Here is a 15,751-nt window from a genome sequence, read left to right as displayed (position 1 = left end):
AGTGCGCATGATTGGTTGGAAATGGTGAAGGTGGTGAAAGCGGCAACCAATGTTCTGGCCGCTCACAAGCAGCAACAACTGTCATCTGTTTGCACCCTTGCAACAGATGACAAGGTTTTTCCACATAAAAATCTGAAGTTGATGACTCCTGCGGATTTTACTGCCAAAAAGTCAAAATCCACACACCCCCCTACCTTACCACTTCCAGACTATACCACCCCTAAACGTACCATACGTTTTGACCAGGTAGTGGATAGTGATTGCAGTGATGACTCTATGTTTGCCAGGGCACCATCTGCCCATAGGCGTTCTAGGGTTCGTAACCGGATATCTGCCTTTCCCGAACACTTATCATATGATGGTAAGAGTACTTGGGAACCGTTCTTTTTAAAGTTCACTCGCTATGTCCAACAAGGCGAGTGGACTGATGAAGAACAAGTTAGCTGCCTTGTCTGGTGTTTAGATGGTAAAGCGCTCGAGTATTATGCGCTTATCTGTGAACAAGAAGGTCAGCTTACCTACAAGAGGCTGGTTAGCAAGTTGGCTACCCGATTTGGCCAACATGAGTTGCCAGCTGCTGCACAGGTAAGTTTTCAGAATGCAGCACAAGAGACAACCGAGTCCCTAGATGAGTGGGCTGACCGAGTGCTCACTCTAGGTTATAGAGCTTTTAAGAAGCTGCCAGAGGAGTTTGTCACTGTCCAAACAGTGAACAGATTCTGTCAGGGTATGGTTGACAAAGAGGCCGGTCTCCATGTTTGCATGCAGCAACCCAAGTCTGTGCATGCAGCCATACAAATGGTACGCCAGTACCAGCAGGTGTACGCAGCCATGTATGGTGACCGGAAAAAAACAGAAAAGGTTTTTGCTGTTGCCTCCCAGCCATCACGGGAGCAGCAGGCAGAGGATATGTCAACTGATGATTTAAGCGAAGCCTTAAATGACCTGGAGCAAAGACTGACAAAAACCTTTTTGTCAGAATTGGCCCAACCCCGCAGATCAACCGGATGCTACAATTGTGGCGAAATAGGGCATTTAAAAAGAAATTGCCCAAAGCTTAACGACAACCATAAGTCGTTAAACTAGAAAGGGACGGTGAAAAAGTAGGTCGTTTCCCGTCCCTGTCTGCAGACAAGATCTGCAAAATTAAAAAATCCCGGTTGGCTGCCAATTTCAGCCAAGTAAGCACGGGGGGAGTCGAACCAGACCCTATTGTTGTCTGTCAGGTCAATTCCTCTTCCCAGTTTACCATGGGGGTCCAAGTAACAGCAGTGGTAGATACTGCTGCCCAGGTGACCATCATTTCAGATAAGGTCTACAATTCCCTGAAGAACCTTCCAAAATAAGGGATGTGAAGCTGCAAACCGCCGGCAGGGAATTGTCTATGGCAGCATTCGTAGCCGGTCCAATGAAACTGAAAGTTGGTCACCACTGGTATCAGGTCAACATGTATGTTGCTCCCATTGAGCAGCAAATGCTGTTGGGTTTTGATTTGCTTCGTGATCCTGGCAAATCTGTGCTAGACATGAGCAAGGCAGAGCTCTACTTTGATGGTATGCGCATCTCCCTAGATGTTCATTCATCCGATAGTCCTGTGGTATCCAAGGTCACGGTGTCTAAGAGACAGGTTATCCCTCCACACTCTGTTGCGAGAGTCCAATGCAGGTTGCACTCTCCCCTGCATAGCTATATCGTGGAACCAGTGAACCAGAAGAAATTTCTGGCTCCCCGAGTGTTACATGAAGGCACTAACACCCCTGTGTTGTGTCTTGTTAATCCATCAGATAGCTACCGCCTTTTCAGGAGAGGAACAGAGATAGGGAGGGCATATGCCATCAGTGAAGTTGTCAGGAATGAGTGTGATGTTGAAACATCTTTGCCCAGCAAAGTGTTTGAAACATCGGGTGCGGTTGGTCCAATACCACCACCCCTGCAGGAGGTCTATGACACCTCTTGTGGCAGCCTTGATGAAGGTCAACGGATTCAATTAGCGCAATTGCTGATTGAGTTCCAAGATGTCTTCATCAAGGGTGAACTTGACCTTGGTGACTTCACTGATAAGGAACGTGATACAGATACCGAGGAGGCAAAGCCTGTGAAGCAAGGTATGAGGCAAAAGCCTGCATGCTTTGCAGGGGAAGAAGAGGCCCAGCCTCAGGAAATGCTGAATGCTGGGGGTGTACAAGATGCCACATCCAAATGGGCATCTGCTCCAGTTTTGATTAGGAAACATGACGGCTCTGTGCGTTATTGCATAGACTATAGGAAGTTGAATAAGGTTACAGTCAAAGACGTGTATCCTTTGCCTTTAGTCGATGATTGCATGGACACATTTGCTGGCAGTGTTTGGTTTTCAAAATTGGATGCCAACTCCGCATTCTTCCAGTTGAACATCAGAGAAGGCTTTGGTTTGTGTGGTGCCCCAGCCACATTTGCTAGAGCAATGGACTTAGTCCTGAGAGGTTTGACATGGAAGACAGTCCTGGCATTTCTCGATGATATCATCGTGCTTGGACGCAATTTTGAGGACCATCTCTCAAACTTGCGGGAGTATCTTTCGAGATTTCGGAGGCATAAGCTAAAGCTTAAGCCGAAGGAATGTATCTTCTTCCAACAAGAAGTAGAGTTTTTAGGCCGTAAAGTCGGCAAAGACAGCATTGCTATGACAGAACATGACATAGCAGTGGTGAAGGATTGGCCTGTTCCAAACAGTGCCAAGCAGGTAGAGAGGTTTATGGGGTTGGTAAACTATCATAGAGTGTTTGTTAAGGACTTCTCTAGGGTAGCAGCCCCATTGTACGCCGTCACAGGCAAAGCCAACTTTGTCTGGGGCGAAGAACAAGCAGAGTCATTCAGGACTTTGAAGCGCTTGTTGACGCAACCTCCAGTGTTAGCGTTGCCAAATCAACATGATGAATTTATCTTGGATACGGTCGCTTCCAATGATTCGATTGGAGCAGAGCTCTTGCAGGTTCAAGAGGGCCAAGAGAAAGTTGTTGCATTTGGTAGCTGTGCTCTTACCAAGGAGCAACAGGGTTATTGTATGACCAGGAAAGAGCTGCTAGCAGTAGTTCGGTTCACCAAACAGTTCCGACACTACTTGCTAGGAAGACCATTTGTGGTTAGGACTGACCATTCAAGTCTGAGGTGGTTGATGAATTTCAGGGAGCCACAAGGGCAACTGGGGAGATGGCTGGAAGAGCTGTCCCAGTTTAACATGGTGTTGAGACATCGTGTGAGTCGCGAGCATTCCAATGCTGACGCAATGTCAAAAATACCACTGCAAAGTGGGACATGCCGAGGTGGAATTGCTGGTGCGCGGCTGGATCAGTTGCCTTGTGGTGGATGTGAAGATTGTAAAAAGGCCCATACCAATTGGGTCAAGTTCTTCACAGATGTAGATGAGGTGGTACCGTTGGTAACCAAACCAGTGGAGTCTTCGGATTCCGGTTTAGGTGGCCAGCAGGGTACCAGGGTTTCTGTCATCTACGGGATTGATTTTCACGAAAACCAATCAGATACAGATGGCCAGCCGGTCCTTGCCAATAAGGTCGGTGAGCATGGTCAACAGTCCCTCTCTGAAGGCCAAATCTTCAGTGGAGGGGAAGAAAAGGTAAGTATAGGTTGCGTTAGGGACCGAACATCTGATATCAGGGCCATTCCTGATAATGTAGATGCTCCGTTGCTGGCACAGATTTTAGAGGATATTCCCTGTGGCCAGCAAGGATCTCGGTGCCCAGTGCCGGGATGTTTTGAGGATCTTACCCAGAGACATGCTATGGAGGCCCACCTCCCTGGCATATTCCAAATGTGTTTGACAGGTGAAAGCATTACGAACAGAAGGATTGGTGCTTTGAAGCTGGTGATCAGGTGGTTATTGGGGTCTAATAGCACTTTGTTTGACCTGGTAACTTACCTGGAGTGTGCTGGTGTTCAGGTTTCTCAGGAAACTTGCACCAGTAATCACAGGAAAGCAGCGAAGGAGTTCTGTGAGGTTTTAGGGTACCCTTGCCCAAAGATCTCACCCCAAAGGTAAAAGGTAATGCTGTGACAGTTTTGTTGCAGTGGCGCTGTCTACTGTCATTGATATCCATGCTGGAAAGACATCAGGAAGACAATCTGAAAGCCATGTTCAGCTTGTCAGCAGAGGAGTCCCAACTCCTTAGCTTTCCTAAAGTGTCTGACAGCCATTGAGTGTCTGGGTTTGAGGCTTGGCTGAAATCAGTATGGTTCAGTCAAGTAGGCCATGTTGTCCAGCCCTCTGGCATCATGGTCAAGTACCAGTACCGGTATGAACCGGGAAGCTCTAGTCTGCCCTTGCACTAGAGAGGCGTCAGTGCTTGGTTAACTTCCTGGAGCCACAGACCCCTCCTAAAGAATAGGACGGGGAGGAGTGTAGTACCGTATGGTACTGGTTATGGGAGTTGACGGAAGTTAACGGAAGGTTCCGGACCAACCGGAACTAGTGTGTTTAGTCCGACAGTTGGGCGCCATATTTGTGTATAATATATACTAAGAAGAATTAGGCAATTCCTAGCTTGGCTACGATCCAGACGTGGAAGGTAAGTCGATTGTTTGTATTGTCAATCCCTTTATAATCAATCGCGACAGTTCTATACTATAAATATATCATCAGGGAATTCCCCAGACGCTTTTAGCGCATCGGCACCGATGCGCTAAAATTTCAGAACAAGAATTCCCGATGCGCTTAAAATTATCATAGCGCTATAAAAAATGACCGATATTCCTTCCTATCGTGTCTATAAGTTAACCCCAATAAGCCAAATATACAAGCCAATATACATGTACATGTCCTGTGTAGATAATTACCCGAGACGTATACACAACCCGATACACTGATTGCCTTGAGACTGTGTGACGTCACAGACACCTGTCATCGATGTCTGCAGACGACTGTTGGTGCATTTTCAGGTGTTGTCATTACCGTGTATTGAGATTGGTGCAATTTAACCGCGGCATGTGTGATATTTACATGTTTCAGGTAGGTGTAATAACTTTTATTGTTTTGATAGTATAATTGGCATTAATTGACATGCGATATAACAGTTTGATATTTAAGGATGAATGGGTTATTTATCTTGATATTAGTGTTATGTTCAATTTCATCTTTCACTTTCTTACGATCGTTACGTCTAAGCAGTACTGTAGTATTAAGATTTCAAAAAATAATATGCGCCTAGATCACTATCAATTAAGGGTTTTTTGGTGAGCAATGTCGTTAAAACTGTCTCAGGATCATTTTGCTTTTTAATATATACATGATAATCGGATTTTACTTTGATTAAACTGCATAGATATTAAGAAATAAATTTGATTGATGGGTACTTTAACTTTGAAAACATTATCGACTGTTCATTATCAACTTGCAACTGAGTGAAAACAACAACAAAAACTTTACATCAACAATCCCACTTAGTGACAGCCCATTGGTCATTTTCTTTTTTAATTGAAAAAAAAGAGTAAAAATATCTTGTAAACTGTTTCTGTTAACTGAATCCCCAAAATGAAAAAAAAAAATATTTTGCAGGCCCTCTTTAATCGAGTCTGTTCATGGACAGCTTTGTGAAGTGCAATCTACTGTCCATGCCCCTATAAAGCATTGGTTTGTCAGGACATACAGGAGCTGGCCAGGCACTTTGGTGTAGATATGGAGCAGTGGCACGGTACATGCCAGTCTAGAGGGGACTGATCAGTAAGCCCACCAGACCATAACCTTGATTACCGGCAACCTTTCTACCAGTCATCCAGCTCTTTACATAATTGTTGCTGTGGGTCTCCTCTCCCCAACCTCTACTGCAGGTCATTGTTATTAAATTGATTCATTCTTGGACATTAATGAAATTCCAATGACAGTTGCAGATGTGTAACACTTTGCTAGAAGTTTTTCAACATTTCAAATATAATTATTTTTTACTTAGTTAAGTTTAAACAGACTGGAAGTTTTAAATTTTCAAAAATTCATAGCAAACAAACAAAATAAATAAAAGACATCAGGTTAACATAAATGATTACTTTCATTTATTAATTTCAGATTGTGAGCGAGGATTCAGCTGCTTGAAGAGAGTTAAGACTGAAAACAGGAATTGTCTCTCTGTTAAAGTTCTAAACTATCTTCTTGCCGTCTCCCTTCAAGGACCCCCATTAGAATCTTTCAACTTTGAGAAGGCAGTTAAGGCATGGTAACAGGCCCATTTTTAATGATGTTAATGAAGAAAAAACAACTGAAATATACTCATTTAAATGGGACACACACATACATATAAATGTTGATCACATGTTGTGAACTTATATATAATTGTTTATTCATTTGAATTGTTGGATATGGAAAAAATAAATAATAAAAATAAGCTTTCATTATTTGTTTTAAAACAGCCCACAGCAGTATCTTGACACCTAAAATAGCAAAAATTTTCGACACGCGGTATGGGTCCAAGACCCCCTCCCGCACCCACCCCCGTCTAAAAAAAGTGTAGCGCTTAAAAAAAATCCTGGGGAATTCCCTGTATCATACATATAAGTTCAGTGCAAAGTTGTGAAGTCTCACCCAGAATATGTGTAATACAACGTGAAATATTGATCAACAAGACATGTCAAATAAACTTTGATCAAGTAGAAGGATATAACAAAAAAGTAAAAAAAAAAACAATTTTCTGTATCGCGAAATCTCATGTCAAACAAGTTTTCATATGATTGTACAAGTTTACCCATAAATATCATCTCCTGCATTATATTCACTTTTGTTTGTACGCAAATTTATCTCATTTGTCATGATATTAATAACATTTTTGACGATAAATTTATTTATTTTCCACAGTTTCCTTTCTTTTTTATCTACTTTAACGAATATTAATAAATAAGCATCGTGGTGGGACTGTGTAACCGCACGGCCAAGATATAAATCACCACATGACTAAGATAGTACTTTGGTTCAAAATATCTTTCATGATAACGTTTTTTTTTATGTTGGAAATATATAAATTCGTTCAATTTAGAGTGCATTATAAAATAATAATTATTATAATATTACAATAATAAAAATAATAAAATCGGGTTCAAATTCGATAAGCTTGAATTATGATTTAAAAAGCATTTCAACGATAACCCGTGCTTTACTATATTAACGTAAGTTAAAAAAAATACTTTCATTCAAACATGCTCATAGAAACAGAATAGTTGAAAACTTTGAAATACTTTCAAGAAGTAAATTTCTAGACATCATTTTGGTTTACTAATTGACCGATGACGACACATTATGCATGTGACATGTATGCATTCATATAATCCGTGCATATATCATGAATTCGACGGTCCAGTTTGTTTAATAGGTATAATGTGAAACCTTTTTAGTATGCTTTATTTCAACGAAACATATCATACGAACAATAAATATACATGTTTCAACAAAAGCTATTTAAAGCTTTAATAATCTTATATAATAATAAACTCGTGAACAATATACATATAATTTAGATGAATTCATATACAGACGCCCGCATTCAACTTATATTTGCCAAATCCATATTTGCCAAAAATGTTTTTTAACAACTAAATGTTAACTTTTGTACTGCTATATATAGACCAAACTAACATTTCTGCACCATTTACAAATTATAGGACAAACACTGAAACAAGAAGAGGACCGCCATTTCTAAATTCAGCTGTTTTAGTTTATTCAATTTAACAGAAAGTCTGGATTGAATCTTCATCAAGAAACTAAGACTCAATATAGATTAGCGGAGATCATGAACTGTATTAAACACCAAATTATCGGTCTCCCTAATTACCGACAAGAACCGTCAGGAACCGACAAGAACCGACAAGAAGTAAAAATAGGAAAATACGAATTAATTTCACTTATTCCAAATTATTGACGTCTGCAAAATATAAACTAAATAGAAATAAAACAACAACAACAAAACACACACATGAGATACATGTATGATCACGTGATACATTTCATTTCACACTTTGTTTTATAAAATGAAGCGTTTGTGCTTTAAAATTGGAATATAATGATATCAGATCTTTCATCAGCTTCTTTTTTGTAGGACACAATATACAGTCCGATACCTTTAAGTTATCAAATTTATTTGTGTCATAGTCTGTAGCTGGGAATTCTTATCCGTCAGCTAGTTTGTGAAAGTATATCATTTATTACAAAATATCCAGACCTAAAACTAAATCATATTTAGGTTTTCTATGCAGCAAATGAGTTTCTTTAATACCCATATACCACCTATCACTGTTTTATTTATGCACAAAAGATAATGATGGATGGATGAAAGAGAGATGACAACAATAATTACCACTAGTTGTTATATTAGACCTGTCAGAACGCATTTTGTATTTTACTTTTATTTAATTTGTAAATTATCAACAAAATGCAGGATGTCGTTGCACCAGTTTCTCATATTACATTTGATATTGAGATTGCTCTCAATAATCAACTTGGATCAATGCCTTTACCCTTCCCTGGAATGGACAGTAAGCTTTTCAATTAGTGTATATTATTCGGATAACATTAATTCGGACAAGTACATGTATGCTTTTCTCTCGTCGATTCGTGACTCTTATTTGGAAAAATTGCACTTGCACAACAAATATCAGACATACATACAGTTCAATAAGTGCATTTGTTAAATAAATTCATTATCTAAAAGTTCAAAAACTTTAAATTACTTCTAAAAACAACAGCTCAAAGATTAGAGCATCTGAACATGTCAACCATGACTGTCTTGCTCAGCTGGACGCTTACCCATCGATTCGTGAAATCCGATTCACCCTGTGACGTCATCAAAATATAGGTGCTCACACCACTAAATGTTCGCATGGTTATTTTCAGTCCGATCTGATCAATATATGTTTCTAAGTCTTAAGTAAATTTTAACAGCATAATGAATATTTTTTTGGCTTAATATTAAGTGTGTTTGATAAATTAATACATCAATATCGAATATTTTAAAGTAATTAGGTCATCAGCTGATTGTAGGGTAAGCTCATTTACACCTGTTCAATTACGCATTTTGATTGGATAGAATTGTCAAATGGAGTGTCTAATAAAACTTGTGTAGTTTTCGGATGGTGTATGTTCTTGCAGAAGTATTTATTCCAGACAATAATTTAGGTCACGAATCGATGAGAAGGCACGAATCGATGAGAATAAGGCATAGCATGAAAGTGATGAAACCCTTTTGTACCGATCTATTAATTTCCAAATTACATTTGCAAATAAAAAAATAACATCTGTCATTTTTATACGGTATTGTAAACCTGAAAAATCCTTGTGCATTAAAAATGGTGGTGCCAACTAGAAATGATAGAAAAATTCACTGATAAGTATTGAATCCAATATATTTTTGTATCGTCTTTTATCCGATTTCCTTTAAGATATACACATATAGTATATAGCCTGGCAAACAAAGCCGGGCACTATTTGCTCTCTCGGCTACTTTAGTTATTAAAGGATGTCAGGGAGATAAACAGAAGACACAATTATACCTCAGGGCCCATGTCGTGCGCGGGCGGCGCTTAATGTTTACAATCATTAGCGACCCAATGGATAATTATTTACTAGAAAGATTAATTTATATTTCGTTTTGAATCGTAGCCTAAATTTTTTTAATCTATTATTATTTTAAATGAATTTAGAGACATCAGGTCACTGAAATTTTGAGTAGCCCGACGGGACATCCAGCTTTGAAACTCAGGTAGTTCTTGAGGAAAATAGGTAGCCTCGGGCTAATGGACCATCGTTGGTGTCGAGCCCTGAATTATGTCATATAGAAATTTTAATGTTGTCAGTTGCGTTTGTTGTGAATTGTTGATTTTTTATTTCAGAATCTGGAGCTGCCATATGTACATTTTTCTTGACCTCAGTAGGATGTAGTAAGGCAACAGCTTGTCCATTTAGACACATAAAAGGGGAGAAAACTGTGGTCTGTAAACATTGGTTGAGGGGTCTCTGTAAGAAGGGAGATGACTGTGAGTTCTTGCACGAGTTTGACATGACAAAGATGCCTGAATGCTTCTTTTTCAGTAAATATGGTAAGTTTAGACAGTCTGTTATAAGTTGATATGTTTCATCTTTTTTAAATTGTAATAATCTTATTCTTATTTATTGTCTTATCATAATATTAAAATATATCTTTATTAAACCTTAAACTGCCTATAAGATGTGTAATTATGTCCCAGCCAGAGTGCTATTTGCCTATTAGCAGACATGTTCCATCCGCAGTTCCAACTATTTGCCTGCAAGACAAGATAACATGTCCCACTTACAGTACCATATTTCCGTAAAAGATACATGCAGGTCTCGACACTAATTTTTTCAGCAGGTAGTATGCCAGACCACTGGATCCAAAATTCAGGTGGTCCTTTCTGAACACACTGAGGTGGTCCATCTTTTTTGTTACTCATTTGTTTTTAAGGAAACTTCAGATTTAGAAGAACTACACTTGAAATTGGTGACAGAGACATATTTATTATTAGATTTATAACAACTGAAGAAAACATGTTTTTTTTCTATTTCAATCTTAGATCAGATAGTAAGTCATTGTAATCCTATTAAGTATTTATTATCTCATTGAAAAATACATGACAGTACTCATACTTCGGTTAAGTGACTTCTTCCGCAACTCAAATTAGGGAATAGTGAAACCATTTGTGAATGACTTAATTATTTCCTTACTGTTATTCAAATACTCATTGCTGTTTCCTGGTACATCTTATAAGAATAATAATTGCTTTCTATAGATTAACATTTTTTATTAAACTATTAAGTTATTATATTCTTGTCTTTGAAACAATAAAATATTAATGATAAACAGAAAAATTCCTACATTATAATTGAGCTTATCTTCCTCAAAGATTTATTATACATGCTTGTTTGTTGAAATTTATTTATTTTTGACAAAGTATTTATAACCTTTTAAAGTACTTTAAATAAGAAAAAAAATGGATCTCTGATCGTTTAAAAAAGTAGCCAAAGATTACTAGATATTTAATTTTTCCTTTGCCTTTGTTTGCACCATTATTCATGTGTTTATCTGATATCCGATAGTGATACAATTTTATAAATTCAATGCAGTACTACTACTAGAGACATTTGAATGAATTTTATACTTTAATTATTAAAATAATTTTCTACTTTTTTAACTACACTGTTAGCGAGTTAATAAAAAGTTATGGATGTCTTAAGACCTTTTTGAACTAATGAGATGAATGAACATATACCTGTACATCGGAGAAATGGTTTTAAACAACAATTATAGAAAACCTTTTTTGACCAAATAACCATTCTCCCAGATGAGCCCTGCACCATTTGGAAAATTCAAGTGGTCTAACGGACCAGTTGCCTGTAAAATTAGGTGGTCCTTGCCAAAATCAGGTGGTCTCAGACCAATGGACCACCGCTAATGTTGAGGCCTGACATGTAGGTAATCATTTTTCTACCCGTAGAAATATCTTTTTGCCTAAAACATTTCAAGATAGATAATTATGTTCCACCTATTCAATTTCACCTACAGTACAGTACCATCTCATTCTGTGAGATTAGTAAACATGTCCTATATTAACAATACCATCTTTTTCCTACAGGATGGATATACTTTTCCAACATACCATACCATTTATTTATAATTTGCCTACAAGAGTTGAAGACATGTATACCCATGTTGGAATCCTACTCACAGTACCATTTACATGTACTGGATCAATAAATCTGTCCTACACCAGGTTTTATGGGCATTTTTATCATGTTTTTGGTCTTACTTTCATTTTTCAGGACAATGTAATAATAAAGAATGTCCATTTCTACACATTGATCCTGAACAGAAAGTTAAAGACTGTCCCTGGTATGACAGAGGATTCTGTAGACATGGTGAGTATTATTATCTTATTCTAAAAATAGTGACCAGTCATCCTGCTGTTACACAACTTACACTGTTACTTTCTCTTGTCGGTAGATTGACAAAAGAGTAGAATGTTAGGGTATCTGTAACCTATGGGTACATTTCTAGTTGCTTAAAGATTCCCAAAATATCGTATGATATGATGATTCAACAGATTACTTAATTATGAAATGATGATTTGTGGTGTTGTTGAGTGGTTAATGCGTCAGTTATAGTAATTTAAGGAATGCTGGGTTCAAACTGGGTCAGGACCAAACTGTTCATTCCTTGAGCAAGAAAATTTACATTGCTTAGTACTGGTTGGTTCCAGGAATGGATTAGAGAGTGTTTCAATAAATTTATAGCTGCCAACATGATTGAACTAAAATAAATTCTGTCTAAACTGTTTAATGTTGTTTCTTTAGGGAAGTATAATTTTAGCTAACATTTTCTGTTTCTATGAACTGTTACTGATATAATCGTTGATCATTTCAGGACCAAATTGCAAGAACCGTCATGTGCGAAGGCTGATATGTCAAAACTACCTATGTGGATTCTGTTTAGATGGACCAAAATGTAAATTCATGCAGTAAGTTTTAACTCTATAGTTTTGTAGCTTATTCTCTCCGATTTCATTAGCTTTAATTGTTTGTAAAATTCTTTTTTAACAGACTGATTTAACGTAAGAAATTGATGTAGTACAGGAGTTCAAGCTTGCCATTGTGAAAAATATTAGAAAAGTAGGAAATGTTAGGGTTGCGTCACTTAGTACATGTATGACTTCTTTATTTTACCTCTTAACCTGCTCAATTTCTGTAATGGACTTGCTCGGCTTTTAATTTGGAACAGTCCATTCATAGATTAAGGGATTTCATTATGAAAATTAAAAAATGGAACAGCTGCCAGCAGTTTAGAGGCTGGTTCTATACTGGTAGCAAAGGCTAATCATTTTCTGTAACAGCAGCTTAAAGATTAAGATTCTTTTTTCTACAGTCCTAGTTATGATTTGCCAGTACAAGATGAAAAAACAAAGAAATTCCACCAGACAGTTACATGCCACAATTGTGGGGAGAGTGGTCATAAGTCCTACCAGTGTCCAAAAATTACTGCCAACTCTGTACCCAGTGTTGTTTCAACTAGTGCAACTACAATAGAAATAAAGGTATTTGTTTGTATTATGTATTGATATTATTTGGATATATTAAATTGATATTATTTTATATTATTTGGGTATTATTAATTAATATTACTTGGATAGTCTTTATTGATATTATTTTGATAGTGCAAGTTTTTATTGATACTTGGATAATATTTATTGATTTTATCAGGATAGTATTTATTGATATCATTTGGATGATATTGATATCATTTGGATGATATTGATATCATTTTGATAATGTTGATTGATATTATTTAGATAATATTTATTGATATTATTTTGATATTATTTATAGATATATGTATCATATTATTTGGATATAAAAGTACTTCATAGAATAATTTCTTTGTTTTAAAGTATTACTGCATGTGTTACATGATATGCGTCTTTTATCACATAAACCGCGGCGCAGGAGTGTAATAAGCCATTTAATAAAAAAGATATTACACTAGTGTAATAACACTTTGATGTGACATCATTTGCGTTATATAGAAACATAGCGTTAAAGCGCGCTAATGTTAGCGTTACACTATAGGCGTATCATTGAAAAATTACTCATTTTTACAGTTTACTGTTCTTATTTTATATATGTGACAAAAAGAATATTATATCCGTGCAGATTCAATACTAAATTTATTGAACTTGTTGAATAAAACAATATCATGCTTGCCACAGGCTAGCATGGTATGATTTTATTCAACTTGTTCAATAAATTCAGTATTAAACTACACTCATTCAATATACTCTATGTAACTGTTGTATAGGAAGCAAGGGAGATTACACTTAAAAAGTAGTAATTCTGGCAGGTCAAGGGGTCAAATACTGATTAATTAAGGGCTGTAAACATTCATTTAGCAATAAATTGATGATTTGTCCAAATAATGCGTTATAATAATCTCCAATAATTAACTATTTTGTACGACAATATTTTTGCAGCCGGGTGCAACTCGTATTGGTGCTGGTATACCAGGAAGTGGATATCACTATGGCAGAGGGGCTTACTCTCACAGGGGACAACCTAGGCTTGGATTCACTTTTAAACCAGATAATGAACCGAACCAGAATCTTGACTTTGTCACATGTTTCAAAGTAGGTGTATTGATTTTTTGTACATTTTGATGTTTAAGTTAAAGAAAGAAGCGACTTTTAAATTTATCTTTATGTGTATATACTTATATTCTCACTGTGCCGTTTATGATGAAAAAATGATACATTTGGTTTATTTAAAGCGGCATGCCTTCAGATGGGTGAAATGATTCTTCAAAAAAGTCTTGAGAAAAATATATTTAAAGTTTGGAAAATATATGAATATTTGCACTACAGGTGTTAAAAACACTGAATGTATCATGCAAAATATATGACAATTTACTGTTTTGATCACCTAACTTTAACGTTGTCACTTTTGAAATTTAAGAAATATCTGTATAGTTTGAAAAGTTAGAAGTTTATTTCTGTAACTGCATTAGAAAAGGTTATATCACTTGATTTGTACACTTGAAATCCAGACATTTTTGAAGTTTTCATCATAATCATCAAGAATCTGGAGGCATGCTGCTTAAGCTTAATCTTTTTTATCTGTTCATTGTACTTTTTAGACTACAATAAGAACATTTTAAAGAACTATCACATAGTGATGATAGAGAGATTTGATTGATATTATGTTAACAAATGCTAAACTTTTAAAATGTAATCTTCTTTTTTGTTTTCAGTGTGGATTAAAGGGCCACTATGCAAATAGATGTCCAAAAGGAGATCTGGCGTTCCTTAGTTCATCAAATGTGCAGCCAGCATCATAACTTAGTTTATTATCATTGCTGATTATTCGACATAAAATATCATAATTCATATTGTAAAGATTGATTAATCAAATTCATTGTTTATAGATACATTAATTGTCTGACATGTTTTGTTAAAGAAAAAAATAAAATGAAATAAAAATTGATGGAGGTTTTTGTGTTTGTTTTTTGTCACCATGTGTTAGTGAGACTATATCTTTATATGCAGGGGTATAAAGATATCTTATGAAATATTTCTATAAAATTTTATCAACAGTAAAATTATATTGGTTTCATAATCTTAAGGTTGATTCTCGAAAGAATTGTAACATAGAACATCTCTGTTATCTAACACACATAAATATTGTATATAATAGAATACAATGTTCCGCAACAAGATACTGCTATTTTAAGTAGGCTTTCATCTGTTTAGCAATGATTTTTTGTATGCACCATTCAATTCTAAGGCAATTTACTAGAATATTTATTTTATACTTTTGTTTTGGAAGATTTTTTTAAATTTAGACAATAATTTTAGCACTTGATATATAGCTTTATACACTTTGAGAATGAAAGTAATTCCTAACAAGACTGAGAGGTTCAGGATTAACTGAAATAATTCTCAAGTTGAATCCAGCATTGTTTCCAAGATGTTAAACATTACTAAAGTTTTCTCAATACAAGAAAAGGGATATGTTATAATAGATCACCCAAAGATCACTCCAAAATTTATGTACAAGATATTTTTTCTGACAATTTGCACATCAATATGTAGGAAAAGATGTCGCTGCTTGGAACAGTTTTGTCTAACAAGATATTTTTTTCTGACAATTTACATATCAATATGTAGGAAAAGATGTCCCTGGTTGGAACAGTTTTGTCTAACAAGATATTTTTTTCTGACAATT

General features: G+C 36.3%; 1 protein-coding gene and 1 long non-coding RNA gene across 2 annotated transcripts; both read left to right on the top strand.

Moving 5' to 3' along the window:
- Positions 1–4,629: 4,629 nt before the first annotated feature.
- LOC132744548 (uncharacterized) lies at positions 4,630–6,301 on the top strand. The gene is made up of 3 exons (XR_009627714.1): positions 4,630–5,002; positions 5,549–5,820; positions 6,053–6,301. It is a non-coding gene; the product is annotated as an uncharacterized LOC132744548 (long non-coding RNA).
- A 2,021-nt stretch (positions 6,302–8,322) lies between these two features.
- LOC132744545 (cleavage and polyadenylation specificity factor subunit 4-like) lies at positions 8,323–15,015 on the top strand. Its single transcript, XM_060733294.1, has 7 exons — positions 8,323–8,505; positions 9,859–10,065; positions 11,804–11,899; positions 12,405–12,498; positions 12,903–13,071; positions 14,005–14,157; positions 14,778–15,015. The coding sequence occupies exons 1-7, from the start codon at positions 8,403–8,405 to the stop codon at positions 14,862–14,864; spliced, it is 909 nt and encodes a 302-aa protein (XP_060589277.1). The 5' UTR covers positions 8,323–8,402; the 3' UTR covers positions 14,865–15,015.
- The last annotated feature ends 736 nt before the right edge of the window (positions 15,016–15,751 follow it).

Source organism: Ruditapes philippinarum, unplaced genomic scaffold, assembly GCF_026571515.1.
Source record: "Ruditapes philippinarum isolate M1 unplaced genomic scaffold, ASM2657151v2 ctg9689_1_1_1_1, whole genome shotgun sequence".
Lineage (NCBI taxonomy): Eukaryota > Metazoa > Mollusca > Bivalvia > Venerida > Veneridae > Ruditapes > Ruditapes philippinarum.
The sequence above is the reverse complement of the archived record's forward strand: the minus strand, read 5'-3'. Positions and strand labels throughout refer to the sequence as shown.

Bases quoted from the DNA above. Each gene is read 5' to 3' on its own strand.
- LOC132744545 (XM_060733294.1), top strand. From the start codon at position 8,403: ATGCAGGATGTCGTTGCACCAGTTTCTCATATTACATTTGATATTGAG. The intron at 12,499-12,902 runs GTAAGTTTTAAC...TTTTTTCTACAG, and splicing joins CCAAAATGTAAATTCATGCA to TCCTAGTTATGATTTGCCAG. The intron at 14,158-14,777 runs GTAGGTGTATTG...TTTTGTTTTCAG, and splicing joins ACTTTGTCACATGTTTCAAA to TGTGGATTAAAGGGCCACTA.